Below are 21,784 nucleotides of genomic sequence, written 5' to 3'. Positions count from 1 at the left end.
AAAAAAAACTTACCACGCCTCAAAAAAGTTCTATTTCAATTTTCAAGACTCCGCAATTTGCTTAAGAAAAGTAGTAGCGTGTCTGAAAGGTTGAATTCCTCACGAATAAGTTCTTTTAATAGGCCCAGTAATGGCCCAGTAAGGACCTTACATGGTCCATTTTACAACAAAAAACATGCCCATCTTGTGGGCTTGTAATTTATTAAGGGACCCATTATTTTGGCAGGACCCAATAAGGAAACTAACTTAAAAATAGCCTTCACTAAATTGGTAGAGGAAAAAAATCTGTCAAAGGCAACAGGGGACCGAGAAATAGTAGAATTCGCATCCTCTGAGATATCTCAACTTTTGCGTGTTTTTTGGGAAAATCACAACCGTTCAAATACGTTATGCATGACCTCAAAGCACAAATATTAGGGGCCCTGCGCTACCTCCGAATAGGCACCGGACACGTTGGTCCCGCTAAAATTGAGATATCTAAGAGGATACGCACTCGAAATAGTATTAATGAGCACTGGTTCATGTTCATATATGAAGTTTAGAAGACTGTCTGTAACATTCGTAGAACGAATCAAATGAAGTTGAGACTTGAGAGGCACCAAGTAGAAATGTCTATACTATGTAGCGTTTCGTAGAGCGAATCAAAATGGGGTTGAGAGACTAGGTATATTAATTAAATGTGTGACAAAAAATATGGCACATCCGACTAATATATTTTAAAAACATTATTTTGAAATAATAATGTTCTTGTAATTTTCAATAAAATATTTATTATTTTTTCTTTCCGGTACTTCACTTTGTTTGAGACTACTTACACAAACTTTTTTATGTATAATTCATTTTTCTGTAAAAAAAAGTGAAGAAAATTTTGTTTACAAATTTTCTCCCATTATTCGATCTAAATATTTTTAGTTTGACATTAATTAATTTATTTTCTATAAAACAAAAGATTTTTTTAAGTTACTAAAAACTTAATATTTAGATTTAAGTAAATATAGCAATGTGATTCTTGAATAATCATCAATAAAAATAACAAAATATTTAAATCCATTATAAGATTAAATTAGGGCGGGTTATGGAAGCGTCTAATTGTCCACAGCCTTTTGTCCACCATTTGTCCACAGCTTTGACTTGCGCGAATACTGTAAAATTACTTCTACATGTTGTATAATTATACAATATATCACATAAAATATATCAGTTAATCACAAAACATCCAGCAACTATTTGAAGTGGTCCCATGATAGTTAAAAAAAGATTGCAACTTGCACAACATGACAAAATAAATGTACTTTCAAACTGTACTTTCGGAAATTGCAGTTATAGGAAGTTATTGGCAGTTAGAGTTAGTTATTAGCGATTATTGGCAGCTAGAGTTATTAGTGTCCGCACTGGGTTGAATCTTGTATACTGTAAAATTGAATCTTGTATACTGTAAAATTAAATCTTGTATACAGTAGAATTTTCAATTGAATCTTGTATACTGTAAAATTTTCAAATAATACTGTAAATTTTCAATTGAATCGTCTATATTGTAAAATTTTCACATAATACTGTAAATTTTCAATTGAATCTTGTATATTGTAAAATTTTTAAAACTAAACCATAAAATATTACCATATATACTGTAAGATAAAATATAAAAAATGCTACATTTCAGTTTAAACTACAACCTGCAAACAATCATATATACTGTAAAATTACAAAATATAAACCATAAAATAATACCATGTATACTATACAATTGCTAAATCTATACATACATCCATCATTACACACAAAATCTGTTTACCACAAAACAACATCTGTTCACCACAAACAACATCTGTTCAACACAAGATAAAAAAATTCACCGCAACATTCAGAATAGCATAATAGCAACAAAAAAACTATGGACAAATAACTTTTACATTAAAAACCTCATGTGTTCATTGTTCGGATGAATAAGAAGCCTCATCATAAGAACAACACGTTCTTTTGAGATGTCATCCTGCATAATAATAAAATAAACAATGAAACAAATTCGATTTATAACAAATAAGAATTACAAAATAATCTTACAAGTTATTTACCTAATTGAAAAGCATATGGAGTGTAATCATGCATACAAACCTGTATCATACAAAATAAAACGCATTAAAGAGTACTCAAGTATTTCAACAGCAAAAATAAAAAGATTAAATTAATAAAGAGATAATAAAATAAAAAAGCAAAAAAAAAATATTTACATACAAATAAGGATTAATGAAGAACCATTTATCATTGACAGGCGTCTCAAATTGCATGACACTCAGAACCATTTCAACCAACTACAAAACAAACGATAAAAAACATTCAAATCAAAATCAATGATGTATCCAGGAAAGTAAAATTACTTCATATATCCTGTAAAATTATTTCATATATCCAGTAAAATTACTTCATATATCAAATTACTTCCTGTATATTGTAAAATTACTTATATATCTAGTAAAATTACTTGATATATCAAATTACTTCATGCATGTATCCTGCAAAATTACTTCATATATCCAGTAAAATTACTTCATATATCAAATTACTTCATCTATCCTGTAAATTTACTTCACGTATCCTGTAAAATTACTTCATATATCAAATTACTTCACATAGTTGTCACATGAACAATTCTACTCATAACATAATTACTTATATTGTAGCCTATTTGCTCTTCATTTTACTTTTAATCAACTTTTACTTCAAATGATAAGAGTATCACCTAAAAAAGGAAAAAAAAAAAGTATTTGAAACAACATCTGCAGCAGAGCACGTTCTAATTGCTAATTACAATCATACATCATTGATCAATAAGACGAAACATGCATACAAAGATTAAATAAAAGAGAGAAGTAATGCACTGGATTACATAAATAGTAACGAGAGAAACTTGGGCAAGTAAAACACACCTGAATGAGGATAATATTGGCACCTTTCTTGTGAGCTTCTCTGATTAACCTGCACACATACAGTACAAACCTTCAATTCCAGCTCACCTCATAACGGCTCTCTTTCTTTTTTCAGGATAATGATCAATAAGCAATGATTTCACAGTATATTTTTATTAAATGGAATTTTGACGAACCGAGAAAGGGTTTATGGCCTTCATTAGTTACAACACCTACTGAGAAAAATAGTTAGGGAGAGAGAGAAAAGATGAGGTGTGTTACCGTTCAGCGGTGGCAATGTTGTCAGAAGGGGAATCGGTGCAGGCGAACTGTACAGCTGCTACAGCTACCTTTCTGCCACCACCGTTATCCATCCCTCCCTATTTCTCTTCTCACCAATGAACTTTTCTCCACTCTCAGTGGTAAAGGTAAAGCCAAAGGCTCTGATCAGAACAAGATATTTCTCGCTAAAACGGAAGGCAATCGCAAAGAACTCAGGAATCGTTTGAATGAAAGAAGAAAGAGGAAGGCAATCGCGAATCGCGGTCTGAATCTTATGTCGCGACGAAAGAGGAAGGCAATCGCGAATCGCGATCTGAATCTTACGTCGCGACGAAAGAGGAAGGCAATCGCGAGCTAAATCTGATCAGATCTGAAATTTGGAAAATAAATTCAAAAAAAAGAAAAGTCGGTAGCGGAGGCATGTTTAAATACGAGAATATGACAGCTAGAAAGTCGGTAGCGGAAGTTGAAGACAGTTGAACTGAGAATAGATAACCCAGTGAACAAATGGTGGACAAAAGCCAGTGGACAATAACCTTTTCTCTATAAATATTTATTGTGAAACATTCATTCTTATCTTTTTGAAAAAAATAATGAAGCTAATGTGACACTTCTCTTGCCACGCGGCTTGTTGCATGAAAACCACCTCTAATCTTTTTTTTACCACCGTGAAAATCTCTTGATATATATAGGATCATTTTTACTTTTTGGTCAAACTAAGATGGAAAAAAAATAGGAGAGACAATTTGAGAAAATGATAAGTTATGTTTTGATAAATATTGTGATATTTGATATCATGTACGATTCGAATTCCGACTACGTATGTCACGTTGATTCTAAACAATTGTTGCAATTCAATTTGAATTTTTGGATTCATCGTTATTAAGTAATCGGACTTCTCTATAATCTGTGTTTTCGTTTTGTTTGGTTGAATTGAGTATTGGATTATGATGCATATTTAACGGGATAGCAGGTCTGTGATTCGAATTTGATTTGTGAAATGATTTGATCGTGTGTTCTGAGAAATTGTGAAATGATATGATTGTGTTAAATGAAATGATAAGGATATATATTGTGTGACTTGTTTTATTGATAACCTAGACCTAGGTGTTATCGTTGGTTAAATATGTATTCATAATTTGATGTGAATTTGTCTGGATTAATCCAATCTGTTTGAATGGTTGTTTAATTAAGCCAGTTATAGAGAAGCGCGTCATTAAATAACCTGTTGCTGAGCTTTGTAGCTGACTTTGTATTGTTTCTGTCTGTTTCTTTTTATTGCGAAGTAGGTTGGCAGGACGATGGATGGATGCGAGGGTGCCTCTCTTGTCGCGACTCTTGGCCCGGCGGCGGGGTTGTGACAATTTTGGAATCAGAGCATTCGTTCCTCGGACTGTATTTGGGTCCTTAATTCATTTGTTATCATTATTCTATTTCAGTTCGAATCCATTTTGAATCAGTTTGATAACTATCTTGATTAATTATAATAAATTTTAAACTATTATGCTAGTTCAGAATTATAATTTGGCTCTGAAAAATATTATTCTTAAAGTTTTATTTGGTTCATTAAACTCATATGATTTTATATAAAGTAGTAAATTTAAGTGACATTAATTTTATTAGAATTATGCAAATTATTTTGATTCAAGTTGATAACCTCCACCGATTGATATGTATATCATAAATAAATTTTTGTTGATCATAATTTAATATGTCCCTTTCGATACGAATATTATCCGTTTGAATTTTGAGGACAAAATTCTTTTGAAGGAAGAGAATTTGTAGCATTCTGTAAATTTTACAAATTCTTATGAACTTATTTTGTACTTATTTATAATTATACAAATTTAAGGATTTATTTATAAAATGTGTAATAAACTTTGAAGGAAAAAAAAAGGTGTGGCATTCTAAGCCACGTGGCTCTCTTGCCTAAATTCCATTCAACATTCCTAAAACTCCTTTTAATTATCACTAAGGCCACGCGGCCTAACCTTGTGTTGCCATATATTTTTTACCACCGTTTGAAAGACATTTCAAGGGTCAATTTTATTTCTATCGGATTAGGATGACAAAGTAAAAATTAGAGACATGAGAAAAAGAGAGAAAAAAAATAGATATGATATTGAGTCTTGTCCGATTGGAATTCCGGCTACGTCGCATTGATTTTGAACAATCGTTGCAGTTCGATTTGAATGTCTGGATTATTCGCCATTAGGTAACCAGACTTCTCTATAATATGTGTTTTCATTTTGTTTGGTTGAATTTAATTTTGAATTGGATTTTAGATTATGATGCATATTTAACGGGATAGCAGGTCTGTGGTTTGAATTTGATTTGTCAAATGATATGATCGTTTGTTATGAGAATTTGAGAAATGATATGATTGTGTGAAAGGAAATGATATGGATATTGTGTGACTTGTTTTATTGATAACCTAGACCCAGGTGCTATTGCCGGTTAAATATGTATCCATAATTTGATTTGAATTGGTGTTGATTAATCTAGTCTGTTTGAATGGTTGTTCAATTAAGCCAGTTATAGAGAAGCATATCGTTAAATAACTGGTTACTAAGCCTTGTAGCTGACTTGGTATTTTTTGTTTGTTATCTTTGTTGCGACGTAGGTTAACAGGATAATGGATGAATGCAAAGTGCCTCTCTTGTCGCAATCTCCGACCCGGCGGCGGGGTCGTGACACCCATATATCGTAGTGGATCAAATCAAACATGACTTCACTTTTACTAAAAGAATGAGGAAAAAAAAGCATTGTTTGTTTCGCTAACTTACAAATTTCACATTTAGTACAATTAAAATTTTTACATTCTAAAATGCAAGTTAAAATCTTGTCGGAGGGATGTCCAAGTCTTCTATGCCAAAGATAAATATTAATGAGCAGAAAGATAATTATTTTAGTTCAAAAATAGTGTCAATTTTCAAAAAATCCTTCATCAATCTTCGTCCTATTTTTCAATCCTGAAATACAATATTTTTGAAAGTGGAAATTAGATTGTTATACTAAGTGCACCTCTAAATTTGCTAAAAAACTGAAAATAAATCCAATTGAAAGTAAAATAGAAGAGTTTAGAGAAATTTGACATGCGGAATGTTAACAGAGTTCGGCAAAACAAAGGCCTACCTCTCCGAGGCTTTGCAACCTCTTATAGGTGTGCCTTTCTATTACCCAATACAAAAGGATTACAACTTGTGAACCGTTAAGCCCTTACAATCCAAGCGGGAAGTCAACCGGCCAATTAGAGATCACTCTAACCTAATCTAGAGAAACACTCTAAAGACCACTCTAACCTAATCTAACTCAAGATTAGTGAAGTGAGTTTGAGGTTGTTTGAGAGATTTTGAAGTTTTAAGCTCTCACAACAATGGAGTAAGTTAAGTTCTCAGAAAATCATTTTTAGAAGTTTAGGATCAGCTAAGATGTTTTGGGAAGAAAGCCCCAAGCCCTATTTATAGAGGCAGCTCAAAAATGAGCTGTTTGACCTAAAACGTTACCAACGTTTTATAAAACGTTATAACGTTTTAGTTCAAAATGCGATTTAGGGTTTCAATTTTCTGAAAGCTCAGTCAAACGTTACAACGATTGTATAACATTTATGTAACGTTTTGCACTGTAAAACCATGATCAAAAATAGGAATTTCTGAAGCTCAGATTTAATTAAAACGTTATAACTTTTGTCAAACGTTACAACGCTGATTTAATCAAATCGTTGTAACGATTGACAAACGTTACAACATTTGTAATTTAATTTTGAATTTGATACAACTGTACTTCAGGAGTTCTGACATTTGTAAAACGTTACAACGTTTTAAGTTGCTTCTGAGTTTGATCAGGCTATTATTTCAGCGTATCTGACATGCTGAAAACGTTACAACGTTTTACAAATGTCACCAACGTTTGTTCCCTGTTAAAATATTCTCAAACTTACTTTACCAAGTTTATGATTTTACAATTTATATTTTTGATAAGTTTCTTCATGATTTCTTCTGTCCAAGTATTTCATATTGCAATTTCATTTGACTTGAACCCACATATCTTTCAAAAATAAAAAAATCTTAAAATACAATAATTGTATGTTTTTGCAAATTAGTCAAATAGATGAAAAAAATTATTCCTAGAACAACATAGATCACAATTTAATTCTTGTGTTAATTTTTGCACCGAAAGTAGGTTTATAGAAATTTTTTCCAAATATAACACGTTATGAATATGTTTGTTACAGAAATTAGTTTGACCATGCCATTTATTTGAGCCTTCATACCATTATCTACCAAGACAAATTGTTTGTTTTTGGTCATTTCTAAATTACAAAGAAATTTTTGATTACCAAACATAAAAAATTTTCGTTACCAAACATATAATCGGGAAAATAAATCTGCTATAATTCTCGGGGAATTACAGGACCCTGTAATTCCAATCCCAACCGTTGGTCTTTCTCGAGATGTGTGCATGAAAACATACTTTTTTACAACATTTTTTAGATCTGCGCATGGAAAAATTTGAACGGTTGATATTGGAATTTCAGGGTCATGTAATTCCTCCCGGAATTAGAGCAAATTCGTACTCTATAATTAGACTATCAATAATTATTCTATCTAATTAATTTAAATCTTTTGAATATGAAGAAATACCTGAAAATGAAGAATTTTGTTTGGCTAGCAACACATAAAGTTGTTGGAAGATATAAAGACTGCAGTTGATCTCCAAACCCGCCTGACCCGTTTCCACCAAAACCATTTGACCCGTTATCGCCTGACACATCTAACCCACCAATGATAGAAAGGGTTGAGTCAATTTGGTTGGGCGGGTGTGGGCCAGTCATGAACCCACTTCCTCGTCCGCCTTTTCGCGTGTTTCCCCCTTCATTTTTTTGAGAGAATTTCATATATATAAGTGAAATTAAGTATTTATCATTAGATAAATAACATATTAATTATATTTTATATAATATTAAAACTTAATTAATATCATTTTTAGATTAATTGGGTAAATATATGAGTTATTATATTTTTAAATGATAAATACATAATTATAGAAATTTAGATGATAAATATATAACTTCAGTGTTTTTGAGTGGTATATATGAAATTCTCTCTTTTTTGTATTCTTCTTTCGTTTCCATCGGCTCTCCCTCCTTTCTTCTTCCCCTTTCAGTCTATAGTTTGAGATGGGAATGGAGAAACCAATACTTGTCCCGTGTAAATTTTGTCTTATTAGAAAGAATTATTTCTAAGAGTTTAGAGATTTAACTATTCTAATAAGACAAATGATAATTATTCTAACTATTCTTATTTTACAAATAACCAATTGTTTTAAAACATTTTACTAACCATCACTACAGCAAAACGGAGCTTTAGCGACCGGTATTAGCGACCGGTGGTAACGCCGGTCGCTGATGCTAATTTTTCTCCAAAAATAAAGATTTTCACTCAAATTCAGGCGACCAATAGTATTAGCGACCGGTATCAGCGACCGGCGTCCTCACCGGTCGCTGAAAGTTTTTTTTTTTTTTATATCGCTGAAATATTTTTTGGATAAAAAAAATAAGGCACCAGAACCATCTCCGCGCACAGTCCTCCGCAAAAATCAAAACCCTTCCCCAAAACCATCTCCCGCGCCAGATCCCGCTCAGCCCTAAACCCTCTCCACCATTTCTCTCTCGCCTCAGACCGACGGCCCTCGGCATGTCTCTCTCTCGCTCTCTCGCCTCTCTCGATGCTGGTTAGAGGGATGCCTGGGACACGGCAGCTCCATGGCCGAACGCTGGAAGCGATGCGCCCTCCGCCGCTGCCATCTTAGCGTCGTCCACCGCACCACTCCTTCCCTCCTTGGGATGCTCAATTAGGTCCGTGCTTTTTTTTTTCTCTCTGCCTTTCTAACATTTATTTCTTTGGTTTCTATTATGTACTATCTGAAGTTGATTGGAGTGCTATAAATTGAGGATTTGGTGAAATTCAGCGTCTGTTTGGGTTTAAGGATAATTGGGTTTAAGACAGTTGTAGAGATATAATAGCAATGGAGATGAAATTTACTCAATCCTGAAAGTGAATGTACGAGTGTATCGGTGGAATTGGCAAGGGACATATAGAAGCGTTCAATTAGATAATGAAGTCTTGAAATTAGATAATTGGCAAGGGACATATAGAAGCCTTGAAATTTTTGGTTTTATTTATCCAGTTGAAGTCAACTTTGGAGTAATTTGGTTTCGAGTAATCTGGCATTGCCCCAAAGCCCTCAACTTTTCAAGCAAATGCTTATGGTATCTGGTTTCGAGAAATGTTACCAGATTGCAAGGTAAAATTCATCATTTCTCTTGTTTATACAAATTTTGTAACTTATAATGTTATTTGGAGCACCTTTCTGTCTTTTAAAATTCTTAATACATTATCAATGGATGAAAAGTATTATACTTATATATAATGTTATATGGAGCACCCTTCTGTCTTTTAAAATTCTCAATCTAATATTTTAATTTCTATTATTGTTCATCTTTAAACAATGTGACCTCTGTAAAACAGATACTTTAGAGATGAGAATCTGAGAGCTGACAGACATCCTGAGTTCACACAATTGGATATGGAAATGTCTTTTATAAGCTTGTAACATTGTAGAAAAAAATCAATGTGTGTATATATATGTGATGGCTTTTTATTTATGTTATATGATATCATGTTGTATGTTAATATTGAATTGTTGTATGATATTTGATATTAAATTCGAATCGAGCTATTATGTATGTTATGATTATTTGATATTATATTCGAATTGAGCAATTATTTGATATTATTGTTTCATCGATGTGAATGTTTGGTACGTGTGGTATCAATTATTAAATGATGCAAATTTAAATAATAAAAAATATTCCAAAAACTTGATAGAAGGGTATCAGCGATCGGTTTTGCTATCAGCGACCGTTTTTTTGGTCGCAAATACCCTTTCATGACGTCAGCAAAAAAACAACAGCGATAAAAAAAATTGGTCGCAAAAAAAGTATCAGCGACCGGGTGACGTCTTTCAGCGACCGGTGACGTCATCAGTTGAGTATCTGCGACCGGATTAACTATCTGCGACCGGAAAACCGGTCGCAGAAAGTCAGATTTGTTGTAGTGCATTTATACTGCCTTATCTTTCTTGTAGTGTTTGATACTCTGATGTCATGAAAATCGATGAATAAGTACTCTCGTGATATTTTGTGGTTGAAAGACCGCATATTGGAGCGGATAATTATTGCAGGAATTAGCCATACGAAATTGTTTGCTCCATGAAATTTTGTACAGAGTTCATAATAACAGGAAAAATAAATATTAATAACCCCGACAACTTCCGACATCCTACGACTGAAACTTTAAGGCCAGGTTTGTGATCGCTCCAGTTCCCCATGTGCTATTGATAGAATTTGTTCTAATTGTGGGGTCCTAATAATTGTGGAATACATAACACCATGAAATCCTGACATCCTACGCGGTACAACACATGACAGCGCATAAAATTAAGGCATTGGGTTTTGTCCAAACGGTTTTTGACAAAATCTCATCCAAAGTCGGACCTAAAATGTTCGATTTGCATCAAAATTCATATAGATATTTAGATTTATGAAGACATTTAAATTTATTAATTTTAAAATATGTTTGCATGAATCTCAATGCAAATCAGACGTTTAAGTTTAGCTTTGGATGAGACTTTGTCCAAAACCTTTTGAACAAAATCCAATCCCTAAAATTAATACTGACATCTTACGACTGGAATCCAGCTATATTTGGGCCAATACTGACATCTTACGATTGGAATTGAACTCAGATCATTTATCTCATTTATCCAGCTACTTGGACTAATACTGACGTCTTATATACGCATAAAAATATTGACATACTGACATGTTCAAATTATGAAGTCTTATCATAACTTATCTTTATTATTATAGTATTAATTTTGGACCAATACTTTACTGCATGTAGAGCTACAGTTTTAACCTTTTAGGGATATACAGTAGTTAAAAGAAATAATTCAAGGGATAGTAGTTGCTACTAATTACTGAAGACGTGTCTTAATATGAATCTTCGTGATAGTTCTAACGCGGTAACATGTGTCTTAATTTACGAATACATATATAATTCAAAATTCTAATTTTAGATATTATAAACTTTCTTTTACCACTTAACTTTATTCTAAATTAGTTTGAAAATTTATAAATTTGACATGTAAATTCATCACTCGTGAAGTAAATCGGTTTCAACGGTTTGAATGCATCGCTTAAAGCCAATTTGATGAATTTTTAAGTTAAGTTCACGAAGATGCTTAGTAAATTTAAGACCCTATACTGTTATAACAAAATTAACATCTCATTTGACAAATTATTTTTCTCATTAAAATAATAAAAATAATATAAAATACAGATATAAATTTCTTTTGACGACGAGGCAGGTCTTGTACCTCTCAATGCTGCCATCAGATTAAATTGGGGCGGGTCCAATATATCGTAGTCGATCAAATTAAACATGACTTCACTTTTACTAAAAGAATGAGGAAAAAAAAAGCATTGTTTGTTTCGCGAACAAATTTCACATTTAATAAAATTTAAATTTTTACATTCCAAATTAAATGCAACTTAAAATCTTGTTGGAGAGATGCCCAAGTCTTTTATGCCAAAGATAAGTATTAATGGATTAAGCGGAAGCATAAAGATAATTCTTTTAGTTCAGAAATAGTGTCAATTTTCAAAAAATCATTCAACAATCTTCGTCCTGTTTTCCAATCCTAAAATACAATATTTTTGAAAGAGGAAATTACATCACAATTTAACTCTTGGGTTAATTTTTGCACCGAAAGTAGATTTATAGGAAAATTTTCCAAATATAACATGTTATAAATATTTTTGTTACAGAAATTAGTTTCACCATGCCATTTATTTGAGCCTTCATACCATTAGCTACCAAGACAAATTGTTTGTTTTTGGTCATTTCTAAATTAAATAGAAATTTTTGGTTACCAAACATAAAAAAAATTCATTACCAAACATATAATTGGACTATCAACAATTATTCCATCTAATAAATTTAAATCTTTTGAATATGAAGAAATACCTAAAAATGAAGAATTTTGTTTGGCAAGCAACACATAAAGTTGTTGGAAGATATAAAGACTGCAGTTGATCTCCAAACCCGCTTGACCCGTTTCCACGAAACCCATTTGACCCGTTATCGCCTGACACATCTAACCCACCATTGATAGAAAATATATAACCATAGTTAACAAAGGCAATCACCAACATACAGTGGCGGAACCAGAATTTGAATTTTGGGGGGGGGGGAGGGGGGGGGGGAGCCGCTGTGCCTTTGCCTTCTCTTCTCTTCGCCGCTATGAATTTCAGAGCCAACGAAGCCTCTCCATTTCTCTCTCTCGGTCCTCTCCCTTGGCAGCTTTTGATTTTTGAAGAAGACCTTTTAATGATATTGCATATTGGGCTATCCGGCTATGGGCCTTGTATTTTTGAAGAAGACCTTTTAATGGGCCTTGTATTTTCCATTTAATTTATTTGGGGAGTGCCACGGGTCTTAAATCTACTGCAAATCAGAAGTTTATGAGGTACAAATAATTATCGATTGTCACTTACACCAACTATTGGTACAAATAATTATTGACTGTCACTTACACCAACTATTCGTACAAATAATTATTGATTGTCACGTACACCAACTATTCGTACAAATAATTATTGATTGTCACTTTTCTTACTACAGAACAATTTTTAATTTGTCAATTTCATCAACAGTTCTCAGATCTATTTGCAAATGTTTCTCACCATTCATATTAATTAATTAAACAGTATGAAAATACTATGAATAGCACAATACTAATACCACATTATCTAATTCCAAATATACCATTTACATTATCCAAATACACATAATGCAGATTACTTAAGTTAATTTTACAAAGTATACTAACACACCACCTCTTGCAAAACTAGCATTCTCGTGGAAATAAATAGTGTAAAACACATATAGCTAATTATTTTGATGTTATATGCAAACTTAGTACAAATTGCAATCAAGCAAAGTAGTCAACATACTGATGTTAGTCCTCTTCAACACCAATCTGCAAGTTTAGAATGAAAGAAAGATGCAAGTCCAATTTCATTTAGTCTTGGTCTTTAGGCTCATGCTTTTGCATATAAGTATAAGAAGAGAGAGAGGGAGAGCTACAGTCAAGACATTGTACCTTTGCTGATTTGCTGTGAATCTTTGGAAGCATGCCAATGTATAGCTTGCGCTCTACAAAATTTAGCAATAAATTTGAAAGCATGTGAAAAAATTATGGTAATTAATTAACGTATCAAAATGCTTCAAAATTGCACTAGTTGTTGAATTTCACCAAAAAAACCAGAAATATTATAATTTAAGTTTTACCATATACCTGCCTATAGGAGAACTATTACCAAAATATTCAAGTATGTCACCTGCAAAGTTTAAAAGTGTAATTATATGCCTCTTTTATATGTAGTATATACCAATGTTGTAAAAACCATATGTTTAGGCCGATTAATTAGCCCATTAGTGTTTGGTGGTGACCAAACCGTCACAGATTTTTCCGACTAATTGGTCGATTTTTTTTAATTATTCTTGATTAATCGCTTGGCAGTACCCTGTCCGTTCGACAAGCGCATATAGTTATTTTCAACACTGGTAATACATGCCCCCTTAACTAAAGGTTGTCATTAACATACTATCCCTGTCTGTATTTGTCTATATAAATGAGGGCAATGTTTTCACATATATTAATGAGAATTACAATACTGTTTTTCAAGTTTAAAAAATTGGTCGAGAACTAGTATTTGATTTAGTGACAAAGACACATGGTCTCTATGTGTGAGGGAGTTCTGTACATACGTACAAGGTGGCCCACCTTTCGTCGGATCCATCTCAATAAAACTGTAGCTGTGCTGTAGCTCAACAGTAAAATATTGGTCCAAAATTAATTAATACTATAATAAAGATTTGATAAGCAATAATCAATAGCTTTTCTTATAAGGTACATGTTCCTTTTCAAAATATATATAGTATTATTTAATAAATAAAAAGGATAATAAAAGAACTACCCTATATACATAGACATAATTATTGAAAATAAATTAATTTAACAAATACAGGTAGAAAATTTATACATACTTGTTAAATTTACATTTTTTAGATTTCTTTTTACTTTTTTTTAGATAGGTAGAAAATCACTGCTTCTGGATAGTAAACAATGTTTAGATCAAGTGATTTTCTACATTTCTAAATAAATCAAAACAATATAAAATTTGGACTCAAAATACATTTCTATATGGAGATCATATTTAACTGGTCAGATTAAGTGCTTTCAAACTATGAAAATATATAGAAAAATAAATCGTGGGGATGACCCTTATTTTTCTTCAAAAAAAAAAAAATCTATAATATGAGTCAGTCCGTAATATGCATATTAGCATAGTCTCACTCTATTCATAAAAGCTATGTTTGTCGTTATGATTATTTAAGAATGATAATGAGACAAAATATATATATGTGAAGATAAAGAGCGAGACTGAAGAGAAGATAATATCTCTCATCTTAAAATTATTTTATAAGAAAATATAATTTCAACAAAATATATGTTATATATGTTTGGTATGAGATGTAGAGCACTACATTGCTAGAATTTTATTTTGTCAATTGTTTTCTAATCAGCTATCATGCTGTCAAGGAGAAAGTGAAGATATTTCATTAAAGTTGAATTTGGAAAGTCATAAAAATTATAACGGCTAGTAGATTTAAATTTAAATTGTAATGGCTAGTTGTAATTAATAGACTAGGAGTTAGTGGTATGTGGTTAGTAGTTAGTAATTGTAATTAAGGTATCTGATTAGTAGTTAGTGATTGTAATAAATAGTGGTTAGTGGTTAGTAATTAGTTGTTGTAATTAATAATGCAACGGCTAGTTTTTTTATTTCTTTCAGAAGTAGAGACACATGTAAAGTAAAACATAAGATTGCAATAATAAGTTATTTTCTTATTCTCTCTTCTCTTGTCATATCAAAAATAATAGAAAGTGATAAAATATAAAGTTAACGCTACACAAAAAGTGAAATTCTATATATCCTTCCAACATAGACGACGAGATCACTCGGTCCACTAAAATATAACTAGATTTGTCTCGAACTTGTTTAATTATTCAAATTTACTTTATTTAATTTATTGAAGTTTGATTAGAAAATTCTATTAATTATATTTAAAGGTCCCAATTATTAATTTAATGAAAAATATTCCAACACCTAACATACTTCGGAATTTTTATTGCATGCTTAGGTCTTAAAGTAACAAAATTCTTGAATGATATATATTTTATGACGTGCCAATTTTTTTTTTATAAAAGAGAAAAACATGAGTATGTTTCATAATGGACTATCTTTTTGGTCCTAGTCTTTTTTCACTTTATAATGATATTTTTATCTATCAATTGAAACATGAATTTTTTTTCTTTATATACATTAATGTAGATCGATATATATCGTAACATCTGTTTTATTAATAATTGAGTATATATAGGGTTAACATGTCTAATTATTTTTTGTATCCCAATCGGTTATGCCTCACATCCTTATCTCCATTTTGTAGTCCAAATAGTAAATTTTAATCGCTCAACATGATCTCTTCATATTAAAATTTAGTAGAAAACCAAATTCTATATTTTTTGGAACTTTTTTCTAAATTTTTTTGGATGGGTATAAAATCACTATTTTTCATAAGATTATGGATCATTCAAAAATAATTAAAAAAAAATCGACAAAAAATATAACTTTGGTCTCCAAGCACATTTTAATATGGTGATCATGTTAAGCAGTTTGGATCAACTGTTTGAACATTAAAAACAATAATGTTGTAGCTGTGATGGAGATATAGGTGTACCCTTTACTGTAGTTACGGGTGGAGATCTACAGTGACCCGGCCTTAAATATTGTAGATACAGGTCCAGACTATGTGTCCCTACACAAAGCACGTTGTATATATAGGTGCAGACTCAATCAACCACAGCTACCCATTATTAATTGTAGTTGCCAGTGTATAATTTGTCACTGACAAACAAAGAACAGATACAAGATGTGGAAGCTTAAAATTGCAGAAGGTGGACCACTGGTGAAAACTTCCTATGGAAATATTGGAAAAGAAACATGGGAGTTTGAGGAAAGGCTTGGATCGAGTGAAGATCGAGCAGCAGTAGAAAGGGTGAAAGTGCAGATCTACTTGCAAGGATGCAGGTTAAATTTATCTTTAGTTATACTGTTACAGTAAGTTGTAGATGTCATAAAATAAACAAGAAGTTTCAATGTGATAAGAGAAAATTCATCTTGCCTCTACAAGGATCAGGAATTGTCATTTTTTGAAAAAAAAAAAATGGGTCATCACACCGATTTCATTAACATGAAATCATTAAGCACATGACTAGTACCAAACCACGGGTACATAGTCTCTGAAAATGTTCAAAGTACCAATACATCATCAGTTTAATTAGTAAGCAACAAAAACTACCAAGAAATATTACATGTCCATTGTTTTAAGTTTTAACCTAATCAAAAGCAAAGATAACTGGTAGAACTAGCTAGAACAAACATCTCTACTAATCAGTTGATTTTAAGTTGATAATAGTGTGGTTAAACAAAATATATCCATATATATTGTTGAAATCTCGTTACATATATTTCTGGTTTGTTTAAACTGCAGCTAGCCAAACAGAACAACTTCGATTATTTCAAAAAACCAAGAAAAAATGAGGACAATTCTGAAAAATCAGCTTCAGCGGCTCTGCAGAAAGCGCTTGATTATTTTTCAGCAATTCAGGCAAAGGATGGACATTGGCCTGGAGATCTTCCTGGATCTTTATTTCTCTTACCTCTTTTGGTATATCTGTTTCTAACTTTTATTTCCTTTTCACCTAATTCAGTAGTGCTTGTGCCTTCTGTTTTGTTTCTATTTTTGGTGGTCAGGCACTTTGTGTAATATCCCAAAAAATTTAGTTATTATTATTTATACTTATAAATTTCTTTTAAAAATATAATCTTCATTATATCATAAAAGAAATTTATAGAACAAGTCACATCATTTTCAACTATCGAACCCGACCGTAACTAGCATTCCCTGCATATCGGTCCCGACCACGACTAACAGCTCCCGTGTATCAGACAAATCAAATTTCAACCTCAGACTCGCTATCCCATTAAATATGTCATCATAATCCAATATGCAATACTAATATCCAAATCAATCGTACAAAACGAAAACACATATTATAGAGAAATCCGGTTACCTGATAGCGATATTTTCAGAACTTCGAATTAGATTTCAACAACTCATAATGACCGCAACGTAGTCAGAATACGAATTGGAAATTGATACTTAATATAAAAACTTTTTCAAAGTTTTTGTGCCAGTTTCTTTTTTTCTTTTTCATTTTTGTTTTTAGTCGGATATCAAACAGAGAGAGAAGAGGAAAGTGTATTGGATTTAAAATAGTGAGAAGGAAACCGAGTTGATCGATTCAGTTATTTTAATATGTAGATATATATAACGAAAGTATAAATCGAAATAGTGCCTTAATTCAAGAGGTTTGTCACGAGTTTAAAATAAATAAACTGCTCTGAAACGGTGGATTTAAGATATTTATTAAATAATAGTTGTTATCAGAATCAGAGGTTTATTTGAAAAAGTTTTTATATTAATTATCAATTTCCGATTCGTATTCTGACTACGTCGCAGTGATTCAAAGTTGTTGTTGAAATCCGATTTGAAGTTCTGAATGTCTCGCTATCAGGTAACCGGACTTCTCTATAATCTATGTTTTCGTTTTGTATAGTTGATTTAAATGTTGGTATTGCATATATACTAAATTATGATGGCATATTTAACGGGATAGTGGGTCTGAGGTTGAAATTTGATATGTGATTATAGCCTCTCATTGTTCGTTGGATTTTTCAGTGGATTGGCGGCCTTCCAATGTTGAATGAATTTTTCATTGGATTGTCGGATTAAAGAAACTGTATTGTGAGAATGTGGGAATCGCCTGTGACAGAGATTACACATGTGTGAATATGATGTAATTGTTTTATAAATTTCTTTTATGATATTATCAAGATTATATTTTTAAAAGAAATTTATAAGTATAAATAATAATAACTAAAGTTTTTGGGATATTACACAAACTGCTTGACCACCAAAAATAGAAATAAAACAGAAGGCACAAGCACTACTGAATTAGGTGAAAAGGAAATAAAAGTTACCAAAAGGGGTGTGAGAAATAAAGATCCAGGAAGATCTCCAGGCCAATGTCCATCCTTTGCCTGAATTGCTGAAAAATAATCAAGCGCTTTCTGCAGAGCCGCTGAAGCTGATTTTTCAGAATTGTCATCATTTTTGCTTGGTTTTTTGAAATAATCGAAGTTGTTCTGTTTGGCTAGCTGCAGTTTAAACAAACCAGAAATATATGTAACGAGATTTCAACAATATATATGGATATATTTTGTTTAACCACAATATTATCAACTTAAAATCAACTGATTAGTAGAGATGTTTGTTCTAGCTAGTTCTACCAGTTATCTTTGCTTTTGATTAGGTTAAAACTTAAAACAATGGACATGTAATATTTCTTGGTAGTTTTTGTTGCTTACTAATTAAACTGATGATGTATTGGTACTTTGAACATTTTCAGAGACTATGTACCCGTGGTTTGGTACTAGTCATGTGCTTAATGATTTCATGTTAATGAAATCGGTGTGATGACCCATTTTTTTTTTTTTCAAAAAATGACAATTCCTGATCCTTGTAGAGGCAAGATGAATTTTCTCTTATCACATTGAAACTTCTTGTTTATTTTATGACATCTACAACTTACTGTAACAGTATAACTAAAGATAAATTTAACCTGCATCCTTGCAAGTAGATCTGCACTTTCACCCTTTCTACTGCTGCTCGATCTTCACTCGATCCAAGCCTTTCCTCAAACTCCCATGTTTCTTTTCCAATATTTCCATAGGAAGTTTTCACCAGTGGTCCACCTTCTGCAATTTTAAGCTTCCACATCTTGTATCTGTTCTTTGTTTGTCAGTGACAAATTATACACTGGCAACTACAATTAATAATGGGTAGCTGTGGTTGATTGAGTCTGCACCTATATATACAACGTGCTTTGTGTAGGGACACATAGTCTGGACCTGTATCTACAATATTTAAGGCCGGGTCACTGTAGATATCCACCGGTAACTACAGTTTAAATAATAATAACTAAATTTTTCTGGATATAACATTTAAATGTCCGGTTACCTAATAGCGCGATTTTCAGAACTTCAAATCGGATTTCAACAACAACTCAGAATCACTGCAACATTTAAATGTAATATCCAGAAAAATTTAGTTATTATTATTTACACTTGTAAATTTCTTTTATGCTATAATCAAGATTATATTTTCTTTATAACATTTCGTAAAAATATAAATATGATATATAGGCTTTTGATAAAAAGATTCAACGAATTAGGACAATTGAAATATCTATTCGTAATATTTAATAACTTAAAGACTAATATGAGATTTATAATATCTATTTAAACAATTTTAACAAATTTATTATTATATTATCGTTCGATAAAAAAAATATTAATTAAAGAGGCACAAACCTCTGATTCTGATAACAACTATTATTTAATAAATATCTTAAATCCACCGTTTCGGAGAAGTTTATTTTTTTAAAACTCATGATAAACCTCTGCAATTAAGGCATTGTTTCGATTTATACTTTTGTTATATATATCTACATATTAAAATAACTGAATCGATTAACTCCGTTTCCTTCTCATTATTTTTTATCCAATACACTTTCCTCTTCTCTCTCTGTTTGATATCTGAGTAAAAACAAAAATGAAAAAGAAAAAAAGAAACTGGCACAAAAACTTTGAAATAGTTTTTATATATTATCAATTTCCGATTCGTATTTTGACTTTGTCGTAGTGATTCTGAGTTGTTGTTAAAATCCGATTTGAAGTTCTGAAAATCTCGTTATCAGGTAACCGGACTTCTCTATAATCTGTGTTTTTCATTTTGTATGGTTGATTTAAATGTTGGTATTGCATACTAAATTATGATGGCATATTTAACAGGATAGTGGGTCTGAGGTTGGAATTTGATATGTGATTATAGCCTCTCATTGTTTGTTGGATTTTCCAGTAGATTGGCGGTCTTCAAATGTTGAATGGATTTTCCATTGGATTGTTGGATTAAAGGAACTGTATTGTGAGAATGTGAGAATCGCCTGTGACAGAGATTACACATGTGTGAATATGATGTGAATAGTTTTATGGATAACCTAGAATGACGTGCTATTGCTGTTTAAATATGTGTACATAATTTGATGAGTATTTGTGTGGATTGATCTGGCCTATTTGAATGGTTGTTTAATTAAGCCAATTATAGAGAAGTGCATTGTTAAATAACCGGTTACTGAGCTTTGTAGCTGATTCTATTTTGTTATTTTGTTTTTCATTTTTTGTTGGCAACGTAGGTTGACGGACCAAGGGAAAAGTGCGATGATGATATTATAATCATGCTCCGGATTGTAAAAATCTGGGGTGTGACACTTTGTGTCATGTGTTTTTGACATGCGATGTGACACATGAATTTTATTAATGCAGATCATTGTTCTTTACGTCACTGGATCATTTCATGTATTATCTTCTGAGCACCGGAAGGAGTTGTGTCGTTACATGTATAATGTTCAAGTAAGACTACCACCAAATTTAAATAGCTAATCCATCACTCCATCTAAATACATAAAAATTCAGAACTCGTTCACTTGACCTAGATCATTTTTTATCGTGTAAAACATGTAACTTATCAACTATTCTATGATTAAATAACAGAACGAAGATGGTGGTTGGGGTCTACAAGCCGATTCATCCGATTCCAATTTTGAATCCGAGTTTCAGAACCATGCTTTCCTCATTAGTTATGTTTTTTTTATTATAAAAAATTCGGTGGAATCTGAATGTAGGAAGACAGCTTCCTACCACGCTCAAGATTTCAAGAAATATTGTGTGAATGCCTATACAAAATAGGTGAACCTCTTTTTACCACTTGGCCCATTTCACTAGTAAGAAAAAGAGCACTATATGCAATTGAGAAATAATTACAATATGAAGATGAAGACACAAGGTACATATGCATGGGAGCATTACAAAAGGTAGGTATTTCAGCGTTGCTAGTTTCCTTGTTTATTTGAAGTAGCTTTATTTTTTCAGAGAGGAGACTATTTATGATTAGCAGAAGTAATGCAACTGTTTCGCATAATCTTTGAATAGAAAAAGTATAAAGTGCCCCAAATCAAATAGGAGCGCATAGTCAGGGGAACTATATCACTATTTCAATGACAACAACAATAAATAAAAAAATGCAGGAATAACATAACCATGATCATGATTTATGAAGGCAGACATTCCATTGCATATGTTATTACTCTTAGGTGTTTTATAAACTTTGATGTACATGATAACAATGCAATTACAAATGATTGAAAGATTTTTATTCAAA

The 21,784-nt window shown here is 31.8% G+C and overlaps 1 protein-coding gene across 1 annotated transcript; it reads left to right on the top strand.

The window, feature by feature from the left end:
* The first annotated feature begins 16,447 nt into the window (after positions 1-16,447).
* Positions 16,448-21,242, top strand: LOC144553767 (cycloartenol synthase-like). Its single transcript, XM_078301965.1, has 5 exons — positions 16,448-16,470; positions 16,934-17,110; positions 20,890-20,976; positions 21,118-21,144; positions 21,204-21,242. The coding sequence occupies exons 1-5, from the start codon at positions 16,465-16,467 to the stop codon at positions 21,240-21,242; spliced, it is 336 nt and encodes a 111-aa protein (XP_078158091.1). The 5' UTR covers positions 16,448-16,464.
* Positions 21,243-21,784: the final 542 nt, after the last annotated feature.

This window comes from Carex rostrata, chromosome 5, assembly GCF_964058835.1.
Source record: "Carex rostrata chromosome 5, lpCarRost1.2, whole genome shotgun sequence".
In the NCBI taxonomy this organism is placed as follows: Eukaryota; Viridiplantae; Streptophyta; class Magnoliopsida; order Poales; family Cyperaceae; genus Carex; species Carex rostrata.
This window is presented reverse-complemented; position numbering and strand designations above follow the sequence as displayed.

What these genes read in the sequence shown, in the direction of transcription:
- LOC144553767 (XM_078301965.1), top strand. An exon ending in TATTTCTCTTACCTCTTTTG is followed by an intron (nt 17,111 to 20,889) that starts GTATATCTGTTT and finishes TTATTAATGCAG; the next exon opens with ATCATTGTTCTTTACGTCAC. An exon ending in ATGGTGGTTGGGGTCTACAA is followed by an intron (nt 21,145 to 21,203) that starts GCCGATTCATCC and finishes TTTCCTCATTAG; the next exon opens with TTATGTTTTTTTTATTATAA.